The sequence below is a fragment of the Elgaria multicarinata genome, chromosome 1, assembly GCF_023053635.1.
Source record: "Elgaria multicarinata webbii isolate HBS135686 ecotype San Diego chromosome 1, rElgMul1.1.pri, whole genome shotgun sequence".
Classification (NCBI taxonomy): Eukaryota; Metazoa; Chordata; class Lepidosauria; order Squamata; family Anguidae; genus Elgaria; species Elgaria multicarinata.
This window is the reverse complement of record NC_086171.1, coordinates 107,821,235-107,847,760: the sequence shown is the minus strand read 5'-3', so window position 1 is coordinate 107,847,760 and position 26,526 is coordinate 107,821,235. Positions and strand designations below refer to the sequence as shown.

Below are 26,526 nucleotides of genomic sequence, written 5' to 3'. Positions count from 1 at the left end.
CTTTCCTGCTCATAATCAACCGCTCCTCCTCACCAGCTTGTCCGTTAGAACTGGTTTTTAACGCGCAATCAAAACAGGCAGCCGCCTGTACATTTTCCATGAACCCGGTGAAGTATGAAGGGAACCCCCGTCCCGTCTCCCTAGCATGTTGGGGAAACGATGAATTTTAGTCAGGCAGCATCTCACAATAATCATGCAAACAAAAGAAAACAGCGAGAAGCGGCGGAGGTAATAAAGAAACAGAGCGAAACTGTAAGCGGCGTCCACGAGGAGGAGAGCCCCCAGCGTGTTTGGGTCGGCCTGGGCGAGGCCCTCAAGTCTCCCGGAGGGGGACACTTTCGCCTGCCCTTCTGCCAGGAGGAGCGACGAAGGAGGCGCCTGAGAGGGCGGCGCCCTTGGGCTGGAGGAAGTTTTGCACTTGGGCTGCAGAGAGAAAGAGAGAGAGAGAGAGAGAAAGAGAGACACGACTGCCTGGGGTCGAGTTGCTGCCTGGCAGCAGAGCGAGAGAGGCAAGGAGGAGACGTCGGGTCCCTCAGCTTTACGCTCCGGCAGCAGCTCCTCCTGGGGATATCGCGGCTTCACCTCCCCGCGCCTTTTCCCTCCCTTGCCCAGCTGTAGCGGCTGTCCTTCGCCGTCGCCCTCACAATCAGCCTGCACAATGGGCGGGACCGGCTCCAGTTTGTTGGACGACAGCAAGTGCACCTACATCCGAGGTACAGCCTGGCGAGGGGTGAGTGGGTGGGAGAGCGTTACTTATCTTTTGGGGCGAGCAAGATGCCAAAGCGCGGAGAGGGAACTTTTACGAAGCTTTGGCTGTTTCCAAGCTTGGGAAGAGGATGGGGCGCGCGCGCGCTATTAGCGGATGTCTAATGTGTGCAAAGAAAGCCCTGAGAAACTTTGCAAACGTATCCACTCTTTTGAGTTTGGGGAAGGGGCCTTGCGCGTGCATTGGGCCGGCGGGGGCGGGCTGCCTGCAAGTTTGCAAAGCGCTTTAAAGTGCCTCGTGGTGGGTTGCATCCTGTCGAGAGAAGAAGCGTTGCATAGGGAATCCCTTAGCAGCCCAGTCCGTAAGTATTAATTGGGTTTGCTTTGCACGCATGTTGTTTTACCGCCGATTCAGCACTCCTTCGAGTGTATCTGATCCTCCGCTGCCTCTCGGGCTGTTCACGTCCAAAAGAACCCAGGCAGAGCACTTGAAGGTTGCTATCCCAACCCACGGATCAGCCTGCCTTTCCCAACTTGGTGCCCTCCAGATGTTTTGGGCGACAACTCCTAGCGTTCCTGGGGCTGATGGGAGTTGAAACCCAAAACATCTGGAGGGCACAGCTTGCGGGACACTGCTGTACACACAACTATGCACACTTAGTTGAGACGAACTCGGTAGGACTTACTTCCAAGTAAATACGGAGGCCATCGGACTGCAAGGCGGTTTGGGGCTCACGGGCAGACTCACCGACCGCGTGAACATCTGTGTGCAGTGCTGTTTCTGTGCATATTTACCACTGAGTAAAACAGGACCTGCTTCCAAAACGGCGTTGGACTGTTGGTGCACTCTTAGTTCCGGGCGGCCAGAAGCGTGCATTGGAGAAAGCGGGAGGTGGGCGAATGGGTAGAGAGAACTTTACTATTTACAATTCGCCAAACGGAAAAGAACAGCGGGTTCCTGGCGACTACGGGCTACGATCCAAGGACAGGTGTGTATACACCGCGCTTACCTATTACAGTTGCCTCTAGGGAGAAACCCAAGTCGCCCTTGGCTCCCAGTCTGAGAGTAGAACTATTTATTATTATTATTTATTTATATAGCACCATCAATGTACATGGTGCTGTACAGAGTAAAACAGTAAATAGCAAGACCCTGCCGCATAGGCTTACATTCTAATAAAACCATAATAAAACAATAAGGAGGGGAAGAGAAAGCAAACAGGCACTGGGTAGGGTAGAACTAACAGTATAAAGCAACTGACCATTGCTTAACCCTATAATGAATTTTCCCACTGGTACTCAAAACGTACTGAAGGAAATGTTTCTTTTGTCCATTAATCAGCTAGATGTATCAATTAATTAATTACATCCCCCCTTTTTTCAATACAAGTGTTAGCAAAAACTGCAGATTGCAACCAAAAAAGGCATTCCCTCTTTTAAAAAAGAAAGAAACAGGATGCTTCTTCGGATTGTTTGTGATGGATCCAGTCTTGTGTAATTGGAAATCTGCTCACTTAATGGGATAACCCTCCCCTCCCCTGCCCTCCACGCACCGGGATCTGCTCCAGATGGTCCCCAATCCTTTGGAGCCGATTTGGGAGGCTGCAAGGGAGATAGGAAATCCATTCCTGCCAGCAGTTTGCCTTCTGCTGGTGGAACGGCCCCACTGGATCCAAACCTATGCCTTCCCCCCCCCATATGCAGATTTATGCAGATTAAATTGATTAAGGGCACAATCCTATGTATGTTTAGAGAGAGAAAAGTCCTACAAGTCCATGTTAGCTGGGGAATGCTGGGAGTTGTAGGACTCTTTTTTTCTGTCTGAACATGTATAGGAATGGCTAAAACTCAAATTTCTTTAAGGTGGTGACAGCCCCAGAATATGTACATATCTCACCAATCTAGCCTATTTATAAACAGTCTGTTGGAAGGACTTCAAAGTAGTTCAACATGCAATTAAAAAAAATCAACGAAATCAATTCAGTTACAAGATAACAAAACAAAGCAGACACCAGCAGAAAATTCTACAAGGAAATTGCAAAAATCTTTTTAAAAAGATAAAGCCTGAACTAGCTTTATAAAAGAGATGAATGAGTGAGCTCAGGCATTCCACAGAATTGCTATCACCATCAAGAAACCCCTATCCCATTTTGCCACCTTTCCAACTGTTTGAAGTGGATTCTCTGCAGAAGATCTCAGAACCTGTGGGAATACATATGTGAGAAGAGATATTTCTCTTACTGTGTATTTATTGTGTCATTCTTATAACTCATTACAATCCTGATGAATTTGCTTACAATAATCCCTCATGGTGTGCCAGGCTGAAGCTAGGCCGGTGTGGATCTGTTCCAGTCCTTTGGAAGGGAGACCACCGGGAACCCCACATAGGAGCATGACAGGGGAAGAAGGAGACATGAAGTGACAGTAACTCTGAGTCTCTTGTAATGTTGTATTAAACCCAAATAGATTCAGACAACTGCATCATGCTCCAAGAGGATCTCCCAGCTAGGTTTCCAGGTGGGTCAGTCTGGTGTGCAAAAAAATAATCCTTAGGCCTTCCCCAGCCTGGTGCCCTCCAGAAATTTTGGACTACAACTTCCAGCATTCCTCACCATTGCTCATGCTGGCAGGGGCTGATGGGAGTTGAAGTCCAAAACATCTGGCAGGGGTGTCCAGGTTGCAGAAGAGTGCTATAGTCTTTGCTGACTAATCTTGAAAGAAGTCATAAAGGTGACCAAAGGTGGTCCTGCTTATCATGCAGTGGGGGGAGAGAAATTGCATCTGCCCGAAATGCCTTCTTGTAGAGAACTATTAGTGATACTAGAGTCCTCTTTTGCATTTGGTCACCCTAGATCAGTGTTGTCTCTGTGCATATTCCATACTAAAACAAAAACTTGAAGCACAATAAGTCATATTCTATGTCCAAAAAAAACCTTGGATTTTGTTCAAAAAGAATAAAAAGCAGCCAAATTCTGGTAAAAAGAAGTGTAAGTTGACAATAAAGCAAATGGAGGAGGCAATGAAAGAATTTGAGGAGCTTCTTGCTAAAACATTAAGTTGGCTCCAAATGTAGTCACACTTAGACCCATTGAAATCAATGGGACTAAATAAGTCCCATTGATTTCAGTGGGACTATTCTAAATATAATTATTTATTGCATTTCTGTTCCGCCTAAAAACCATAAAAACCAGAGTGAAATAGAAACATAGTAAAACATTAAAAAGAACACTAAAAACCATCACAATGACTTAAACATCCACGTTAAAAAGGTAATGCTTCTTGCTTACTTTCCTGACTGCAGAGAGAGTGGGGACCACTTGCAACTCCATAGGGAGGGTGTTCCAGAACTTGGGAGTGACACGGGAGAAAGAAATTTCCTGTGTGCCATAAAAGTGGGCCTTTGCAAGAGAGGGTGCCATCAAAAAGGCCTGTCTTCCTGATCTCAATAACTGAGTAGGTTCATACCAAGATAGGCTTTCCCTCAGATATGTCTAGATCTAACCCAGTGAGATAGATAAACATTTATTTAAACACACACACACATATATAGAAGTGGAAAGTTGCCCAGGAAGTTTAGAATAAGAGGAAACTTCTCAAAATCGAAGGGATTAGTATAAAGGAAGTTGAAAGGGAGAGTCAAGAGTAAATCTCTTCAGGATGCTTGGAAGTTATTTGAAACCTCAGTAATAGAAGCTCAGCTAGAATGTACACTACAGATTAGGAAAGGAACAAAATTCCAAGAGGACGCCAGCATGGCTAATAAGCAGAGCCAAGGAAGCCAGAGAAGGCAAGAAGCGTTCTTTTAAAGAGAGGTAGACTTGCTCACATGAGGAAAACAAAAAGGAGTACAATCTCTGGCAACGCAAATGTTATTTGACAACGTAAGAAAACAAGAAATTGCTAAAAACGTTAAGTCCAACAATGGCACTTCTTTTAAATACATTAGAAACAGGAGACCAGCCAGGGAGATGACTGGACCATTAGACAAGGAGGGAGGGAAAGGATTGTTAAAGGAGGATAGGGATACTGCAAAGAGGTTGAATAAATTCTCTACATAAGATATGGCTGTGGGCAGGTGTTGGGTAGGTACTCATGCTTGAATTGCTTTTTTCAGGGAGGGTTTGAAGAATCAAGTCAAATAGAGGTGGCAAGGGGCGAAGTTCTAGGACTGATTGACAAATGAAAAATGAACAGGTCTCTGAGTCCAAATGGCATACACCCAAGAGCTCTAAGGGAACTGAAATGTGAAGTTGCTGATCTCATAACAAATATATGCAATGTCACTAAAATCGCCTCCTTACTGGAGAATTGGAAAGTAGCCTGTGTAATAATGATTATTAAAAAGGGGTCCAGATGGAAAGAGGAAATTATAGGCCAGTTAGCTTAGTACAGGAGTTCCCAATATGGTGGCCACAAAGCTCTCCAATCTCCGCCCCTTTAAAAAAATATTTTTAATAAAAAAAAGCTTGAAAAATGTTAGGGCACTAGGTTCTCTTTCCTGTTCCTGAACCTGCTGCTGATCAGCTATTCAGCGGGCAAGAAGAGAAAGGAGAGTTGCTTCTAATCCTCCATCCACACAGATTCTCTCCCTCTACTCCCAGCCTCTGCTATTTTTCTCCACCCAACCTCTTTCCTCTCTATGGCCTTAGCTAGACCTACCTGAAAGTCCGGGGCAGAGGAGGGGAGATCTCGGGTTGTGATTAATGCAAGATCTCTGCCCCATTTACATGTAAGGCGCGACGACCTCAGGAAGAGAGGCATCGCGCCCGCCATTTCTTTATTTTTTAAAGAGGACGCAGCGCATGAATGCTTGTGTGCTAAAGGTCTTTTTTTAAATTTAATTTGGTTTCCCTGCTCCCCCTACCCTAACCCTGATGGGCGCAGGGCCAGACGTTCCACGGTCTCGGGCCCGAAACCGTGGAAAAAGTGGGCCCAAAGGGGAGGGCTATATCCTGGGGCAAGGGAGGGATGATCCCTCCCTGATCCTGGGATCCCCTGTGTGTCATCTGGATGCACAGGGACGATCCCGGGGTTTGCCCTGGGATATAGCCTGGTCTAGCTAAGGCCCATTTCTCTCCCTTCCCTGTCCCAAAATTTGATTTTGAATAACACTGCTTAGGATCAAGGTAGGTGAAAATGCATTCATTCACATGATCACCTGTGAAATAACATTGAATCTGTGTGAATCTTTAACCATTCCTGTGATGAGAATCCGTATGGAGCACTGCTGGGAAGGAACTTGACAAACCAGTTGTCTGAACTCACACATTCTCACTTTCAGGAAGTAAAGCTTTACAAATCAAGGTATTTTGAACATTGAGGGTTTCTCTTTGCCTTCTAATACTCTTCTAGGTCCCTGCTATGTTCTCTTCAATTTTGTTTGAAAACTAGGAACTTGCTAAAAATGAATCCTGAGCATCCTGGCTTTTAGAGACAAGTGTGTATGCTAGGGAAGAGTATCTTATAATCTTTGGGCTATATATCAGCAATGTCAGAGGAATGGAAAGTGATGAGTTTGGCCCATTGCCACAAATATGCTGGTGGAAAGACAGTTTTTACTATCACATCTATCTACTATGAAATGGTTTATTATTAGGGGTGCGCACGGACCCTCCGCTCCGCCCCGCGGGCTGATCCGAAAATTTCGGATCGGCCCGCTCCGCTCCACACCGCTCCGCTCTTCTTCGCCGCGGAGCTCCGGCTCCAAATCGGAGCTCCGCAGTGGAGGGGAGTGGCGCCAGGTAAGGCCGGGAGAGGAGGGTGGGTGGGGGGTTACCGGGCCCTGCTGCCATTGCCGCCCGTGCAGCGACGGCGGCAGAGCCCGGTAAGGGACCAAGGGGGAGGGGGGCCTTACCTGCCTCCGTCCGCGGTCTATCGGCTTCTTCAATTGAGCCCACGGTTCAACAAGGAAGTCTGGGCCGCAAGCTGAAGGTCACTGGAATCAGTCTAGGATCAGAGAACAGATATAGCCCCCACCTCATATAGCCCCCCAACCTAGTGCATCCTCTTATTTCTTCTTTATAAATGATTGATTGTCATTCATTCCTGTGGGGTAAAAGTAAATGACTACATTTGAAGACATGTGGGCCAATTTGCATGATGCAAGACCCCATGGGTTAAAGCAAGCTATGATGGGCTGCCATGTATGAGAAGTAGAGAGTGGGCACTCTGCTTCCTGAATGCCCACCATTTCTACTTTTAGTCAGCAACTTGTGAGCGGCTCCTTCATAGGTTGCTGAATTTGTTGTCCGAATCTGGACCACTAAACTCCTTTAACCCCCAAACAACCCAGCAATTAACTATGGCTTGTAGTTGGGTTGCTGATTAATAGTGGAAGTGGTAAGCACACTGAAGACAGTGTATTTGCTCTCTCTCACTTGTGCATGACACCCATGGCTTGTTTAACTGTTGTATCATGCAAACCAGGTTATTGTAGTGAATCGTAACACTTCGATGAGTGCCACGATCCTCATCGATAGGGTTACTGCAAGGGACTGCAAGGTGTACACAGAACACAAAGATATATTCATTCCACCGATGGGATGCCAGCACTGAAAAATTCCTCTTCCTTGTAGCTCTCCACCATGCCTCATTTGGTGGGGGTACCTGCAGGAGGGCCTACAGTGATGAGTTTATGGTTTAGTTAGATAGATATGGGAGGAAAGGCTACTTCAGGTAACCTGGCCATTTTCAGCGTCAGCCCCACATTAAATGCACTGCAATAATTCAAGTGGGAGATTATCCAAACGTGAATAACTGCCTCAGAATTAAGCATTTGAAACCATAAAACCATAAATTGTAGCCAAATATGAAATGTTAGGGTACAGGGAGAAGCAAATGGTTATTGCTTTGAAGCATATCCCACTAGAGCTTTGCACCTATAGAACCTAAAGTCTACTATTGGAAGAAGTAGTAAAGGTCTTGCAAAAGCATGTTGCCTTGATTCTGTATTTTCTTCCTGCTGAATACAGAAACACTTTTTTTTCTGGACACATATTGGACAGGAGCTGTAACAGAAGGCTGACAACCTCTGTTTTGATATGCTATGAGTTCATGGTGATTTACTGAATACATTTTGTGTGTACTCTGAAGTAATCTACTAAAGAGAATTTCCAACAGAGTGGCTTCTGATGCAGCTTGGAAGCAGGTATAGGTAACTTGATGGCTCTAGATATTTTGGACTCCAACAACATGCCCCAAGAAAGAGCTTCCAGATCAGAGGGTGTTGTTTCCAGGCCATTTTAGCTCCAGCATCTCTTGTTCTAGAAACTGAGCACAAGGGTCACCCCAGGCATTATCATTGCAAAGAAGGCACAGCAGTGCATACAGAAGTTATTCAAGGCAGAGGGGCTGGTTTATGTCAAAATGTTAACACAGCTATTGCTGTTTGCTTGACTAGCTAACTATAGACTATAATTAGGCGTGCCCATAATATTTAATGGGTGTGACACCAAACAAGTAGAAGAACTATTTAGGGTGGTACAATGAAGTACTGACAGGACAGAGCAAAATTAACAAAAAGGTTGAATGTCAGGAAAAGCAACCTTAGCAATTAGATCTAAAAGACTTCAAAAGAATGGGGTAGAGTCTTTGCAGCATGAGGCATGTCCTATTGAAGCCAAGAAAGAAAGATTGAACCTTGTTCCTTCTGTGCATACAAGGGGTGGGAAAATGTTTGTACGGAGCTTGCAAGAGTGCTTAATGTTAATTTTGCTATACATTTTGGTTTGAGGGCTTGGTCTGTATTATACAGCCTCACAAACCTACTATTAGATAGATCTTCCAAGAAAGGTTACTTCCCAGTTTAGCATTGAGATAAGGGATGGTCAGCCTTATCCTGTTAGCAGATTAGTGGCCATAACTATATTGTGCCAGACAATATAACTCCTGCTAGACCTGGGCTGTGGGAAATGGTACTGTATCTGAATCCAGAGAAGGAAAAAAGGGACAGCAACAGCATAGAACCAAGCCAAACAGACAGGAAACCTCAAATATATTTAGCTGAGAGCAATGTATTAAGTCTCAATGTGCTTCAAGTTCTAGACTTCTTCCTTGAGGAACAGTTGACTCAGGCCACAGCTAGACCTAAGGTTTATCCTGGGATCATCCAGGGTTCGCCCCTGCCTGAGCACTGGATCCCCTGTGTGTCACCTAGATGAACAGGTTTGACCCCTGGACAATCCAGGGATAAACCTTAGGTCTAGCTATGGCCCAAGTCTCTTTCGGGGGTTAACTGGAACAATCACTTGTGCTATCAGAGTAATTTTCTGAATTCAGGGTAACTATCCAAAATCAGAACTGTGATAGGAACACTTAGCTCAGTTGCTGGAGCCTGAAATGCAGTAGGCAAAAGATATGACTATGATGACTAGTCAAGTACAAAATGACAGCTTCCTAACATTCATATCAGGTTTGGTCAACACCTCCTCCACCCCCCAGTTGGTCAGGCTGTATAATGTAGTAAGTAGGGATACTGGAGAAATCTGCAATGGATTCAATGTGTTCAGATTTCTATGAATCCACCCTGTAGATTTTGAAGTGAACTGATGTTTTATGAGTCGCACAGACTTATAGACAAGTTTTCTATTTTTTGGAATTGTGCGCAAATTTAGTCATACAGAAATACGAAAAAACTTAAAACCCCACCAACTAAAAATATGTATTTCTCCCCTTAGGCTGAAGCATGAAAATGGGGATTTGTGTAAATGTGCACTTTCAGAAATGCACATTTGCGTAAGTGCGCACTTTCCAAGCAAATGCAGGTTTGGGAAACTGAGAAAAATCTGATTCCATCAATGAGCGAACAACGCAACGAAAGTTGCCTGACAATCCATGAAACACAGACGGAACGTATTTAACAAAATTCTGTGCTTCCTTAATAGTCTGCGCCAGGTGACATTAAGATCTTCACAGTTATGGGTCATATATGGGCGGGTGTTAGAGCAAAACTGAAAGAGAGAAGTAGCATCGAGGTGTGGAATGTCTCTCTCATACACAGCTTTCTTCGTCTTACAAGTGAAAGTGGGTAAAAGCATTGCCTTGCCTTGATTAAAATTTCATGGGCTGCCAATAAGCAGATAAAATTATTTTTGTGAGCTAAATCCAGCTTATATGGCACAAACTGTCCATTATTGGTGTAGGCTAAAAGGGCTAAGCTCCCATCAATATTGCTTTCCACAGTTAGTTCAGATTGCTAAAGATATTGCAGAGTCAGTTACTCAGGATTGAGAATAATTTTTGCTGTGTTGGTCTGATTGGTCAAGCTTGGGAAGCATAAATTGGTGCTAAAGAATTAGACTTCCAATATAAAAAGAAAGAGAATCCTCTGTATTTGCATGAAAGGAAGGCTGGATCTTTCTTCTTCGTTAATCCCAAACAATTTATCTTTCATATTCAGAACACTTTAAGTCCTTTGGTACCCTATGAAAATCCCAGGAATAAATGAAGTATTATACTGTGCTCCTAAACACAACCTTAATTGGGGGAACATGTCATTGGTTGGATGACAGATCCATCAAGTAATTTTTTTACAGGCCATATTGTGAAAGAGTAAGTGCTTGAGAGCTGGCTACTACTGATTCACTCCTGGGTGAGCTGAATATGTGGCGCAACCAAAGAGCTCTTCAAAGGCCTGTGCCCCAGGAATTTATTTATTTATTTATTTTATTACATTTATATACCGCCCCACAGCCGAAGCTCTCTGGGCAGTTTACAACATTAAAAATAGTAAACATTAAAAGTATACAATTTTTTTTAAAACAACAACAACATAACAACAGTATAAAAACAGTATCCATTTAAAAACAACAATTCTGGGGTCCATTAAAAACAAACTTAACGTTGTTCAATGCTGTTAAAATGCCTGGGAGAAGAGAAAAGTCTTGACCTGGCACCGAAAAGATAACAACGTTGGCGCCAGGCGAGCCTCATTGGGGAGATCATTCCACAGTCGGAGGGCAACCACTGAAAAGGCCCTCTCCCTTGTTGCCATCCTCCAAGCTTCCCTCGGAGTAGGCACTCGGAGGAGGACCTTAGATGTTGAGCGCAGTGTACGGGTAGGTTCATGTCGGGAGAGGCGTTCCATCAGGTATTGTGGTCCCAAGCCATGTAGGGCTTTATAGGTTAAGACCAGCACCTTGAATTGGGCTCGGAAACATATAGGCAGCCAATGCAAGCGGGCCAGAATCGGTGTTACATGCTCAAATCTTCCTGTTCCAGCTATCAATCTGGCCGCTGCATTTTGCACAAGCTGCAGCTTCCGGACCATCTTCAAAGGCTGCCCCATGTAGAGGGCATTGCAGTAATCTAATTTGGAAGTTACCAGAGTATGGACAACTGAAGCTAGGTTATCCCTGTCCAGATAGGGGCGTAGCTGGGCCACCAACCGAAGTTGGTAGAAAGCACTCCGTGCCACCGAGACCACTTGAGCCTCAAGTGACAAAGATGGTTCTAAGAGAACCCCCAAGCTACGAACCTGCTCCTTCAGGGGGAGTGCAACCCCATCCAGAACCGGTTGAACACCCTGGTTCAGGAACAGATTTGAAAGCCCCTCACTTCAAGAAAAGGCAAAGTACTCTTTAACTATCCCATGCCATGTAAACAGCAGTAGAATTTGTGCCCTGTGCATCTCACCTATTGAACCTTACCTGAGTTACATAAGGGGCATCCCTAACCTGGTACTTTCCAAATGTATTGGATCTCTCATTGTCGCTAGCCAGCATGGCCATTGAGAAGCCTGGGCTAGAGCATCTACTGCTGTTCACATTGGAAGGAGTTGTCTGTGTCCGGTCTCTCCTAGGAGAAAGCAAATAAGCTGTATAATAAGAATGGTTTCCTTAGAAGGCTGGGTTGGGTCCTCCAGTTGCCTATTCCTAGCATAGGGTAATACGTCATTCTGGATGGAGATTTTGCAAAAGCAAATCTCTTCCTTCCTGTTTATGAATGACCACATCTGTTGTTGTATTGGGTTTCTACAATGTGTAAAGAGGCAGCTTCCGTTAGCAATGTTGCTAAGTTTTTTTACTCTGTGTTCTGGCCTGATGATGTGGATAGCCTACACAGAACCTTTAATGTAATTTATCTGGCACTCATGATAAGAGAATGACAAATGTTGTCCCCTCATAGAGCATCACCATGCAGATGTGTGTTGGGGCAATCTCCATGTAGTGTCTGTAATGCAGTGGCGGGGACTGTGTGACCTTCCAGATATTGAAGGATTGCAACTCCCATCAGCCCTAGCCAGCATAGCCGATGGTGACGGAGATGGAGGTTGTAGTCCAACAACATCTGGAAGGCCACACGTTCTCCATCCCTTCTGTAAGGTCTGTCACAGTTCCGAGTTACGATACTTAGAGAGGTTGGATTTTTCTCTGCTGCAGAATTGGTTTTGAACACCTGACTGCTATTTCAGACCTCAGTATATCTCAAATGGGCATGCACCTGCATGCCAAATTCTCCTCTTCCTTGGTTTATTGAATATAACAGAAGAGCTTATATTATCAGTTGCTTCATTGCATTTCACACAAGAGTTTTCACAGAGAGCTACGAATGAATGGCTTCCCATGTACTGGGCTGGTAGCTACTGATAGCTATTTAATTCTTGAAGGTAGCTTTTGCTTCTGGGGTTTAGAGAAAAAAAGGTATAATATTTGAAATGTCACACTGAACCGAACCCTCCTTTTCCTGTTTAACAAAAAATAGGAAACTACTTTCTGTGGCATAGGGGTGTTCCTGTTTAAATTAGATGGCCGGACTTTCATTACAACTAAATTGCTATGGCAGAAGAAATAATTGTGTCATCTAAGGGGTTGTGTTCATGGCGCCTACTTGGCGCTGCCCTGCCACCAAACCCCCATGGTATCACTGGTGTGGGATGACAGTGGGTCATCTTGATGAAGGGAGGCAGCACGGGCTCGCCGGCACCCTCGCCAAGCCCGCCCTCTGCCCGGGCAGACAGCGACCTATCAAGGGTCACCATCCACCCAGCCATGCCTCTCTGGGGACTCTGGAGCCAGGATAGATATCGGATGTGCCGTACTCGCTTCGCTCCAGAGAAAAATGTTGGGGTATGTCCTTGTCTTTTTTGCTCCACAGCTTTGCTGGGGAGCCCAGGGTCGGTGTGCTGTGTCTGCTGCGTTGTATAATTGATGCAGTGCCACCACGCACCCATCCTGGGGCATTCCATGCGTTTAAACAGCCTTTAAGATCCTTGCAGGAAAATTCCATGTGCTCATTTTACTTTCTCACCATCAAAGGAACCCCAGCAGACAGAAAGGTAACTGATTTTTTAAAAAAACATAGGCCTTTACCCCTTTTCTTATTTCCTGGCTTATCTCTCTTTGCATCACAGCACCAGTTAGTCAGGTTGTTCAAGCATTCCAGTCACTGCTACTAGAAAGGTATGTGAAAGAGTAAAGTGGAGGAAGAATGAAAGGTCTTCAGAGGAAGTGATGGTAGCGTGACAGAGATTTCTGAGTTCAGTCATTTTACTCTGTTTTGCAAAGATGAGTTTGACCTGTTTCCATGCAAAACCTGCAGACTTGGCAGTGATGCAGTGGGGGAAATGGCACTTTCCAAGTAATAAAGGGCACACTTCCCTGTTAAGCCATATATTTTGAGCCCCATTTATCCGTCCTCACTTTCTCATGTATTAGCGTTCACTCACAAGTTATCACAACAGTGGCTATAGACAAATGCAGCCAGGCACAGCTGCTTTGAATTTATTTTATAAAGTCAAGTAAGCTATATAATTAATTAAATAAAATGTATGTATAAAATGTATGTATAAGCAATGTTCTTCATTCCTAAACAGCTCCTCTTTCCCAGTCCTGTCTCTTGGTGCTAGTCATGGCTGGGATTGTGGCAATTTTAAATCCATCTGCGATTGTGGCAATTTAAATTAGGCCTTAGCTAGACCTAAGGTTTATCCCAGGATCACCCCAGGGTCATCCCTGTTCATCTAAATGACACACACAGGATCCTGGGAGCAGGCAGGGACGACCCCGGGATAAACCTTAGGTCTAGCTAAGGCCTTACTTTTAAATATTAGGATGGTCCAGCCAATTCCTCACAAACAGCAGAAGATGTGGTAAATTTGTGTCCTCACTCTGCTATTTCAGACTGTAAGCAGAGCTTATATGACTGAATGTTGGCCCATACAAAAAAGTTCTCTATACACAAAAAACTAGCATCTCATAGAGAAGGATCCTAGCCTAGCCATCTATATGCAGGAATGTTTTTGATTTTTTAATAGGAGTATATTCTATTAAGTGAGTCTCTGCTTGCAGGCTGAAGTGGTACAGTCCTGAAAACAGATTTACCTCCTCACCTGCTTTGTGAGGACTCAGCATAGCTTTAGATCCTAAAATCGCTCTCCTATTTTCAACACCCTCTGCTTTGCCGTTAAGGAGCCGTTTTGGAGATCAGGTATCTTTATAGAAAGAGCAGTGTGTCAAAGTGTTTCAAATTCTGCTCTTCGAAAAGTTGAATCCTGCAATCTATATAATTTAAGCAAAGAAACCAACAATGCATATATTTGCTTATTTTGTACGATTAACTGTACTAGTAGAATAAATGTACGAACTGCCCAGAAAGCTTCGGCTGATGGGTGGTATAGAAATGTTATAAATAAATAAAAAATAGAGAAATAGTCATTGGCCTGGTTTGCACAAAAGACTCACAGCTGGTGCCGTCCCCTCCTTTGTTGTTGTTTTGAGGAGAAGATCAGATAAATTGTGATTGTTGTTAATTGTGGTTTTAAGGAAACAAGCTAATTTCCAACTGTACTTAATGATCCTGGCTTGTTTGTGAGGAAAGTTTTTAAATTCCTCTCTATTCTTTCCTCACATTGAAGATGTGTAGGCAACCTATTAGATTAGGAGGTAGAGTCTGATGTCAGCAGTGCCCTGTAACTGGAGGGTTTTTTTTTCCCCAGTTACATGGCTCTTGAGAGTCAAGTATCTTGAATCATTGTCTTAGTGATGAAGACAAGAAGAAGAGCCATGCTGGATCCTTGGTCTCATCTAGCATGGCTCTTATTCTGTTCTTATGATCTTGTCTTCAGCACTGAAATGCCCATAACATAATGTTTCAAGATTCTTGCCTCTCAGGAGTTTGTACGACAATGATCTCAAGACATCATTAGGTGAATGTGTTTCTGCCCTGCCACCCAATCCCACCCCGAGGTTTCCCAGTTTGGCTGATGTCCTTTTGTGGAGATAAAATGCTTTTCCAGCGCCTTGTTCTTGGACATCCAGGCTTTCTACAAAGAAAGGTTTTTCTTGAATTGGAGCACTGGAAAACAAGTGTATTTCTATTTGCTTTTGTTTTTAACTCTGAAAGATTTGCATTCATGAGTTTATTAGGTTGCTCACACATAAGATAACCTTACAGGCCCACTACAGGTTACATGAAAATTTGTTTAATAATGTCCTGACTTTTAAAAATGGAAAACAGGCTGGAGGAGCAGCAGGGGAGAGAGCTTTATTTAATCCTTTCTTCACTGTCAGTGTTCTGCTTAAGATTTCCTAAGCTGCTTCCTTACCCTATGGTTTCAGATACCATTTTATCTGGTCTGGAACTCCATGAGAAGAAAAACAGCCAGGAGGGGGAGGATTGAGTGGGAAAATGGCAGGTGGGGAAGGGGCTAAGCACTTTCTTCCTTTTGTATTCTTCCTCTGAAATAGCCTCCCAAACTTTCTTCTTAGAAAGACAGAAAGAAAGTTGAAACTTTGTTGCACGCATTTGCATGTAACATGAAATGTGCCGCTTAGGTAGGGCTGGAGAAAGGCTTTTGATGCCAATTGTGGAAAATCCAAATGGTCCTCTTCTACTGTTTAACATTCCTGCATTCTACTGGGAAGTTCTCCTGTGCAAGTCCCATTTGAAAACGTTTATATATCGCCTTGGGGTCCTTTTTGGTAGACAGGTGATTCATAAATATTTAATAAGATTATGATATAATAGCTGAAGCTCTTGATCTCTAACCACTGTATGGTGGTCAGTTGGGTTCTGGCCTGATTTCCTCACGTTTTATAAGGCCCTCACATATGTTGTGGGTTCACAAGCATTTCTTGTAGCAAATGCATGGGGTTGGATCCAGTTGAAACAGTGATCTCCCCTGCAAAAAATGTGCACATCTGGAAGAGACCTTAGTCATGCTTCAAATAGACCCATTGAAAATTAGACTAGTTATTCCTGATTCTCTTAAAACCCATTGATTTCTCTGTGGCCTCAGCTAGACCTAGTGGTCTAGTGGGACGGAGGGGTGAAGATCCTGCGATACTTTTATCGTGAGTTCTCCCCCTCTGTTCACATGCGGCGTGCAACGACCTCAGAGGGAGAGCTGTCGCGCCCGCCATTTTGTTTTTGTTTTTTAAAGAGGCAGCAGTGCACGAGCGCTTGTGCGCAAAAGGTAAGTCCATTTTTTTAAAAAAAGAAAATTTCCCCACTCCACCCCCGATGGGCCAGCTACTTGCAAGGAAACATGCAAGGAGCCATGAAAAAACGGGCCTAAAGTGAGGGCAAGATCCCAGGGCAAGGGAGGGATCATCCCTCCCTGATCCCGGGATCCCTTGTGCATCATGTGGATGCACAGGGACAATCCCGGGGATTGCCCCAGGATAAAGCCTCGTCTAGCTAAGGCCTTTGTCTACTGTAAGGATGACTAAATCTGGATCCAACACATGGAATGTGAACAACAGATATGCATCCTTAAGCATCCATGCACCCTGGAAATCCTGATTAGTTTATAGATCCCTGGCACTTGCACATGGGCATTTAAGGAATGCAAGTCATTCTCATCACTAGCATGTAACCTATAAATGTAATACGGACGCATTGATTCCACAGCAAACAAGATGGTTTCATGCCATTTGGAGAAATTGCTCTTGATCTGTTGTAGACAAGTGTAGTCCTCTAATACCAACCTATGACATGGAGTTCTTAATGATAAATGTTGTTTTGTTTCTGTTACTTGTTGTTTGGTTGTGTAGGGAACATGTTAAGTTGCTTCATTTATGCTGTAGCAAACTGACCATGATTCATCTCAGAGGCTGCGGTTGGATACAAGTGAGTTCCTGAATGTAAACAAATATCACGTTCAGTTACATTTTTTTCTGTGTGAGTTAAAAGAGTCTGTGGCTTGTGATTTATAAAGTTTTTACCCTCCCCCTAGCATGCCTTATATTTTAGCAACAGGAAGTATGGTCAACTGAAATATTCTACTTTTCCTGTAAGATTCAGTGCTAGCAGGTGTTAGTTACATCAGTATAAAAGCAGCTGAGTGATTAACAGAATGGCATTGGTTAGATAAAGGACCTTAAAGCCCAGTGGATCCAGACTTCTGCAGTGAGATTGGCTATAATGCAGCCAAATAAAACTTAACCTATATAACCAGGTAGCTGAGGACCAAATGAGAAATTACCTCAGCATATGTGTGTAGTGCCAGTCCCACACTTGCCAAGGTAATGAGGAATGTGGAGGCAAAGGTATGTACAAGAGTGGTTGGTTGGTGAGGTAGAAGTATTCTTAACCCTTCCTTCAGTTTTTGGCACCTGGTTGAGGGGAAATGAAATGAAAGCCTGTTCAGCAGGGGAAATTTGCAAGGAGAACCCAGTGGGCCACCATTTCATTCTGCCCTGCTGATGCCATCCAACTAACGTTACAAAGGGAAAACTGACATTACAAAGGGAAACATTTCAGCTCACTAAGAGGCTTTGCTTAAAATGTTTTTAGTGCTAGAATCCAGATTTGTAACTCAGGGTTCCATCTGCAACCCACATTTTAAATTACTTATAAAGATGAGAACAGCGGCATCTGTAAAACCAATATAACTCCTTCTAGAATAAGCCAATTACTTTTCCAGCTGTTGGCGAAGACAGTTTTCCTGTTACAATAACTGTGGAATGTGAAAAGTCTAAGCTATCATTATGGTTGTTAGAAATATTATTCCGATAGTATATTTTCTTATGCCAAATAAATATCTAGAACTTTGGAAATATGACTTAGGAAAGAGAGTTACAATTAAGGTCCTTCGAGTGTAGTATGAGATATAACTTTATATTTCTGACCTATGAGGCTAAGTTTTATTCCTATTTTTTGTGTGTGTATTTTTGTTTTTTGTTTTTTTTTGTTTTTTGGGTGGCATATCAAAAGCTAAACTATATTCATGGTGTCTCACTGTGGGCTGGAAGTGAAAATGTGAGGCTATCTCAATACTTTACATATTCCTCCAAAGGTTGCTCTGAACTGGTTATTTAGCTTTGGTGATTGCCCGAGGTTAACCTAACTCCACTTACCTCTCCCTTGATTCTACGGACAGATCTACACCAAGCAGGATATAGCTGTATGAAAGCAGTATGAAAGTGGCATATAAGAGGCAGGAGCCACACTACTGCTTTATAGCGGTATTGAAGTGCACTGACAACTGTTGGGGCCCATTGACACATAGCATATACCACTTTCATACTGCAAAATCCTGCTTGGTATGGCTCCTGCTTCTTATATACCACTTTCGTAGTGCTATATCTTGCTTGGTGTAGATCTGGCCCTGGTCATACAAACTGCCTCTGACTGGGCGAACCAAATATAGAAATTTTCAACACAGTCTTATGCATATCTAATCAGAAGTAAGCCCCATTGAAATCCCGGAGAGTGAGCTCAATCGTAAAGAATAACAGTGCTAAGTGTCAGTTGGGCAAACCAAGATGAGCAAAAATTCCTAGTTGGAGTTTTATCCTCGCATCCTTATGCAGTGCCGGCTAATGAGCTCCACCCACAAAGGAATTCCTGAGACCCCATTTTAATCTTAGATCTCACTGAGAAGCTGTCTGACACAGCACTACCACATATGTATTTGATGTGGCCACACCTAGCACTTGCCTAGCTCTGGCTGCTTCATAATCACTTGAAAGCTTGTAGCTAAATGTGTGAACGGATTCCATTAAAATGCCTTTGTGTCTTCTGAGATGATGTGACATGGGACGTGACCGTTTGCTCTGTGGTGTTATGAGTTGTGATGGCTCAAGGACACATGTAAGTTGCTGCTTGATGCTACAGCCATCGAGTCATGACTGCATGTTCGAACTTACTCTTAAAGTTAATAATTTTCAAGTATTCTATGAGAGCAAACTGGTCACCACCGGTAGCCTGCCATTCGCACTCTGTGTGGAAATAATGATTCAAATTATAGTATGTATCTGCAACAACAAGGGTACAAATTAGTTCCTAAGGCCCGTAAAATATTTTTCAATATGACTGACAGGATGGAAGAGCTGCTCTTCCTCCCTTTCGTCAGAGTGCCACACATCCCCCTTTAAGAAACACTGTTGTGGCAACGCAACCACAAATGCTGCCTTGCTGCCAACTGAGATACCCTGAGCCTCTAAGAAAAGGGGAAGGAAATCCAAGAGAACTAAGAGGAATTGAATTGGCCTTGTGCTAGGATCTTCGTTGTAGTAAAAATAATTTTACCTAGTAACAAGGCTTCTAATATAACCAGATTTTTGTCAGTAGCTTATTAATTTTTATGCTAAGTTTCATTTCCTCCACTGTGAACCTCAGTTTAACTTCCTTGTTCTATGCACTAATCAACGTGCCTACTAATGCCCCATTTTGCCTGACAGAAGCTATCCAAGAACCCAGGCAGAGACCTTTCTCAGCCATCTGGGAAAACAGAATTTGAAAAATGAAGGTGCCAGGGATTTGAATTTGTATTTGCACATCATATTCCCTGCCATATGGCCAATTCATTATTTCTCTTTAATGGAAACTCTAAGGATCATGTTATATATTGAGCAGAATCATGATTTAAAACTAAACCAAACCCAATAGGCTCTTCTGGAGTGTACCACTGGTGTGGGATTTCATGTTTGAACGCTTCCTTACATCCTCTCCTCAGTTTGTTTCTGTCTCAGAAAGGTTAACCTTTGTTCACTTACTGGCTCAAGTCCCTCTGCTTTGACTGTATACACCTTAAAATTGTCAGCAGAGCCAAATTTGCTATTGTGGATTGGCTCTTTTCACACCAGCTGAAACTGTGCTATTATTGTTATTCCAGAGCTATATTTATACAAGTCATTCCTTTGTGTGTAATCTCATTATTTGGCAAATGGGTGACCAATATATCTTCCATAGAACAAGGAAACACAGATGGCTTAAGGCAAGCGAATTTTACATGCATAAGGAGCTATAGTGGAAGGGAGGAACTCAGTGCTGTCATATCCATTTGGAGGAATTCAGATGGGGAGAATCCATCTGGAGGTGACGTCGCGTTGAGAGATTTCTTGGCCCATTTTCCTAAAAGGGAAATGTAGACATAAGACTACAGATTGCAGGCTTAACCCAGCACTGGATGGTTTTTCACATTTGTATTTAGTGGGTGAAAGTTTTAAGCCCTGTTCAAAGGGAAGAGGAATCCAGTCTAAACCAACTGAGAATAACCAAACTGAAAAGTTAGAGGTGGCTTTTAAGGCCTGGTCACACATGACTTGCAGCTGAATATGGATGCTTTACTGACTCTTTTGAAAGATCCAATCTATTCACACGTGAGATCATGTGGTAAAACTATTCCTGGACTGCTCCAGGGGGGAATGACTACATGTTTGAATCCTCCCCCATGGAAAAAAAATCCTTGCACACAAGAAATTAACATTTTAGGGAGAAAAATTAAAACTCTTCTGACAGTGGCATGAATCCAATGGTGTCCTTCTATTAGCAGAATTGAAACCAAAGGAAGAAGGGATTTCTCTGCCTCCTCCCTGCAGCACCTGCTCCCCACCCAAGTCTGCCCTGGAGGGTTGAGGGACACCCCAGAGCAGATTGGGGGGCTTCTGGGATGAGAAGAGGACAGGGTAGCCCTATCACATGGTGTTGGATTTAAGCCTTTAAAATCTTCCTCACGCTGTGCTTTTTTCTGCAGTGCTAGTGGGTTTAACCTCCACATTTTATTTCCTTGATCAGATTTTCTTAGTTTTGCTAAAATTGTTAACGGAGTATTGTCTGAAATTTTTTTGGGCTCAATAGTTTCTTTAACCACCAAAGCCAAGATATCAACCTTAGCTAGACCTACCTCATAGTCTGTGATGGAGGAGGGAAGATCTTGCGTTGTGATTAACGCGAGATCCCTCCTCTGTTTACGCGTGGGGCTCGACGACCTCAGGAGGAGAGGCGTTGCGGCCACCAATTTTTTTTTAAAGACGAAGGTGCGCACGGATGCTTGTGCGCTAAAGGTAAGTTTTTTTTTTAAAAAATTACTTTTCCCGCTCCTACCACCCTACCCTGATGGAATTGCGTGGAGCCAGGTCAAACCACGGCAACGGGCCACACGTCCCACGGTCTCTGGCTCAGCCCAGGACTACTGAAAAAGTGGGACCAAAGGGGAGGGCGAGATCGCGGGGCAAGGGAGGGATCATCCCTCCCTGATCCCGGGATCCCTTGTGCGTCATGTGGACGTACAGGGACGATCCCAGGGTTAGCCCAGGGATTTCGCCCGGTCTAGCTAAGGCCATAGATATGACCAATAACTGAATAGAAATTACTAGTGCATAGAGGAGAATGTATAATAGTTGGAAATTAGGTGGTAAACCCTCTAACCATAAACTGTCTCTGATCACTTTAGACACTTGCTCTCCAACATTTCAGAAATGAAATAAGGGACATGCTTGTAACACCTCTGCACTCCTTCATTGGATCATTTTTTCAGGCCCTCCATTATTGCACATAGTTAAAGGCTCTTCAGCCCCTGCTGTGTGATGTGTTCATTTACCCTTCTGCCCCTCCGCAGTGGTAGTTTCTCTACCACTGCTGTAAAAGCCGAAAGGCTACTTACCTTTATCAAAAGAATGATCAGAACAACATAATTCTCCAGTAAAATATATTTTCAAGAAATCAGAATATACTCTGCAGTTACAGTGTGTGAAATGACACAGGCTGTGGTTCATGCACATGCATCTGCATGAACGTGCCCTAGAGGCAAGATGCAACCATTCCCAATTCAGAGATTTAACTTTTTAGAATGTGTGTGTGTGAGAGCTGAACCAAGGAGAATGACAGTGCTAGAAATTCATTTTTAACAAAATGTTGACAAGGAATCCCCAGATGGTAACGAATATGGCCATTCATTTAGCTAGGGGCAGGTACCAGAAAACAGGATCAACTGGAGAGTCTGCAGACAGCTTTTTGTTTTGGAACCAACCTTCACATGGTGGCCATTTCATGTGTGTCAGTAAAAACAACACGTAATGCAGTGGCTGGGTGGTAATGGACCACTGCAGCAAGAGAACATTATAGCTGGTGTTACAAAGTCTTGACTTTAGATACTGCCATGCAAATGTTTAGGTGCAGGGCCTCTGGCTATCCTCTGGCACATTTTAATGAAAATGCAACAATATTGTCATTTGTGTTGTCCCAAACCTTCAAGTCCCTTCAAATCTAGTAGGAGCATATAGTTCAAAACTGAAACACTACAGCCATTAAAGAATCTCATAAAACCCAACTAAAATATGATGGCTATGAATGTTTCAGAAAATGTCAAGCTTGACTGCATGTGTCTAGTCGGTCAAGGAACCCCTTTACCTTTTAGGCCTTGTTTGGACTCTTCGCTCAGGACTGTAATTCTGCTCTATGCTTAAGACTTGAAAAGTGTGAGGAGGTTTGTTTGCTAGCAATTTTGGTTAACAGTATTCTCACTTAAACCATGGCTGCAAGACTTGGGCCACAGCTAGACCTAAGGTTTATCCTGGGATCATCCAGGGTTCGCCCCTGCCTGAGCACTGGATCCCCTGTGTGTCACCTAGATGAACAGGTTTGACCCCTGGACGATCCAGGAATAAACCTGGATAAACCTAGCTATGGCCTTGGTCTCTAATTATAGCAAACAATGCTTGGGTTTTTTTTTTGCCTAGGGTAAAGCAGTAGTTCTTGCCCTTGTGGGACATTTGTAAGGTTGGGGAGTTTCCAATCTAGCATGCATAACAAAAATGAAAGGGTGACGAAATTGCATGCAGTATGAATTAGAGCCCAGGCCTGCATTCCATGATGCCCTACTGAGTCATTTGGGGGAGTAGGGGGAGCAGTGTGAGTCAATTTAGAATTTCAGTTTAGTGTATATTAAATGTAATAAAGCACCTAACTAAAAGCCCAGGAAAAAACTGAAATCTACACATGAAAAGAGAATCAACATATAGAATTCCCATATCAAGATGCACATGAAAGATAATAACAGTGTTGTTGCAGGGTTTTTGTTGTTTTAAAATTTAAATTCATGTTATAAGAGGTAAGCAAATAACTTTGTGTAAGTAGAACCTTTTCCTGCCAGGGCTTTTATATAACACTAAAAAAAAATCTTATTTGTCTAATTATGTGCGCTGTTTTAAAGATTAGTACATAACGAAAAAATAAAATTTGGGTATGGCTTGAATTATTTTGATGGATTTTTCCATAGGAGTGGACGTATTCGGATGCAAACCCCACTGAAGACCCCATAATGACAAGACAGCAAGATGTTTAACATATATGCAGTTCCATTGCTCCCAAAATATTACTTGCATTGTAGTACCGTGTACAATTTTGAATAACTTTTTATTCTTATGTTCTCATACTGAATGTTTACATCAATTATGGTCAAGCCTGATTCATCTTCACTGTTTTTGCATGTATAGAATATCACAGTAACACAGCAGTCTTATACATGTTTACACAGAAGTAAGTGTCACTGAGATCAGTGGGACTTTCTCCCAGGTAAATGGGTATAGGATTGCAGTCTACATCTGATAGCTGTTTTGGGTTCCCGACAGAGAACCTTAGTTTTCTCAGATTTTTTTTTAAAGTTTCTGTTCTACGTTTCAAATTGTGTAACAGTTGAAGATTGTGAAAATGGGGCATAAACCACATTTTGAAATAAATAACAGAAATGAATCTAACTAGAGTTTAGAGTTTCTAGACTCTAGAACAGGGGTGGGGAATATGTGGCTATGTAGATGTTGTCGGATTGTAACGCCCCATCAATCCTAGCCAATATAGCCAATGGTGCGAATATCCAATAATATCCGGAGGTTCACATGATACCCCATCCTTGCTCAAGAAGGTCAGGTTGTAGCATTATGTCCAGTTCAGCCATGTGACACAAGTATAGCCCCAACAGCCAGCCTATTCTGGTTTTAAAAGTGATGTGTATAACAGCAGCAGCAGCGGAAATGGTGCCAGGGATTCAGACTCTAGGGATTGGGCATGTTTTGCATCCCTCATTCTCCAAACAGTGGAAGTAGCCAATGACGCTTTACCTCTTTGATTTATATGTGTCAGGTTGCAGTTAAAGGCACAGGGGTGAAGGCATACAAGAAGGTGGCAACATTCTTTTAGCTGAAAGGGTTGTGGAATTGTTTGAGGGGTAGGTGCAGGGGAGAGAGATTCATCAGTGCAATATTTGTTCCAGTTTTACATTGTGGGTGATTCATGCAACCAATCAGCACATGTGACTGATGGGTTCAGCCATTTTTTTAATTATTAAAAAGAGGGCAGAGAGAGGGGAGATGCTAAGGAAAGGAAAGGAAGAGAGATGAGACCATGAAAACTCAACCCAATTTAACAAGTGTATTAACCACGTGTGATAGATTAGATAAATATTTGTGTGTATTTGGGGAAACAAAGAAGCTTTTATTTTTTAAAGGGAAAAATGTAACCAAAGGACCAGGTCACATGAACTGTTAACAAAGTGATGAATAATTAATCTCACCCACCAGGTTCTCTGCTAATGTGAGGTATGCTTTTATGGGTCTGTCTTTGATGGGTGTATCACATGCTGTTAGCTATTTTTTCAAAAAATAAATAAATCACCCAATTTATGTGGCTGCTCTGTGGGCTTCTTTTCAATCTTTGGTTTAATTTTTTTTAAAAAAATAAGCATGGATTTGAATGGGTGTGTGGTGTAGCAGCCAGCTGAATGTGCTGCCATGTGAATTGTGTAGGCTAGAGTCATTAATCTTCCATGACGGGTGAATAAAAAAATGGTAGGTTGATCTAACCTGGTCCTGGCGTTGAATGGGGGACAAGTTGTCCAAGATGCAGGTTGGGTCAGTCCATTAGCTGCCAGAGGAGGCGCTGGAAAGGGCTACCCATATGGGGTGTGCTGGTATGCAGAAGATAATTTTTCAGGGCCATGCTCTAAGCCAGAGGTGGGCAAATGTTTTGGCTCCAAGGGATAGGTTGGGGACTGCACCTGTGCGTGCGCACACACAGAGACCATTCACACACATAGTGGCTCGGGGAATTTGGTGAAGAGGAATTCAGCAGATCACACAGGTAACCTCTGAGAGCCTTAGGGGGGTGCAGGTTACCCATATGTGCTCTAGACAATAGTAGTGGTTCTCAAACTGTGCCCCAGGGAACACTCTTTAAGACCGCTTGCTTTGATGGGTGTATCAATTGCTAAGACAGCTTGCTATTCTTCCTTGCTTTGTGCAGTCACAAGAGAGTGTTGTCTGTATGCTCCTGGTCACACCTCTTATTAAATGGGGATTACTGTGAGGCCTATCAGGTTTGTTGTTGTGCTGTTTGGGTAGGTTGACTATATGAAAAGGAGGACAGGGCTCCTGTATCTTTAACCGTTGTACTGAAAAGGAAATTTCAGCAGGTGTCATTTGTATATATGGAGAACCTGGTGAAATTTCCTCTTCATCACAAGAGTTAAAGTTGCAGGTGCCCTGCCCTCTTTTAAATCTGCTCACTCTAGTATAGCTCCTGCACTTTAACTGTTGTGATGAAGAGGGAGTTTCCCCAGGTTCTCCATATATACAAATGACACCTGCTGAAATTCCCTTTTCTATGCAACTGTTAAAGATACAGGAGCCCTGTCCTCATTTTTATATGGTCACTCTATGTTTGGGTAGTGAACAGGTGCCAGGTGGATTAGTGTTCGAATGGCAGGCAGGTGTTGGAGGACAAACGTTTGCTGTGTGTGCCACACAGCCTTCCCTCCATCTAACTACGCTAGCCTGCTGCTCTCAGGTGGAGTAGAGGATGGTGTTCACTTGCCAATGTTGAAGTAAGATTCAACAGCAAGTTCAGTCAGCTTCTATGCCTCGGGGCGAGTGGGCACGCAAGTTCTCCTGTGATACACAGGGATTGCATTACAGATCTATGGGAGATGAGTCAATGTGTGTGTGGGGGGGGGGGGGAAGTTTGCTGTTTGTACTCCTGTTTTATTGAAAACCTTTCTCAGCTGCCTTCCAAGGAAGCAGCTCTTTGTTGTTGTTGAAAATGATTTTGCTGTACCATTGGGAAGATTCTCACTTCAAGATAGCAGGAAGCACAGCCGTTGCATCCTGTGCAAGTGCTGCTCTAGAGCATTTGATGGGATAAGCCCTGCGAACTCTGTCATCTTTCCCCAAGCTGCGATCTTTGCCTCCTTTAGCTCTTGGCTTCGCTTCCACCTCCCTAGGCTGGGTATAAGTAGTCTAGCCAAACAACTAATTGAAAAACTTGGCTGCGTTTCACCTTAAACAACTCTTAACATCCACAGTACTAAAGAATCAGTACTAAATTTGGAAATGGGCAAAGTGGGACAGCTCATTTCTCAAGTCTTTTGAAATCTGCAGGGGAGGGGAGATTATCTGTAACATTATTGTTTCCCAGGCCATATTCGCATGGGAAGTTACTTCAGTTTAGCAAACCTGTTCTGTTCTCACAGATAGAGGAGTTACAAGTTTTTTTTCCATACATGGTGCATATTCTCAATGCACAGTGGAGTATCATGATTGCACATGCCCACTCCTCCCCTGGGTGTGGCTCCTCTGTGCTCATTGAACGTAACATATAATCCTGGAC

At 43.4% G+C, this 26,526-nt stretch overlaps 1 protein-coding gene across 1 annotated transcript in view; it reads left to right on the top strand.

The window, feature by feature from the left end:
- Window positions 1-652: 652 nt before the first annotated feature.
- Window positions 653-26,526, top strand: part of NIBAN1 (niban apoptosis regulator 1) — a 78,571-nt gene continuing 52,697 nt past the window's right edge. Inside the window, exon 1 of the mRNA XM_063134724.1 lies at window positions 653-713. Within this exon, the coding sequence (XP_062990794.1) occupies window positions 659-713 (55 nt within the window). The 5' untranslated portion in view covers window positions 653-658. The remainder of the gene's footprint in view (window positions 714-26,526) is intronic.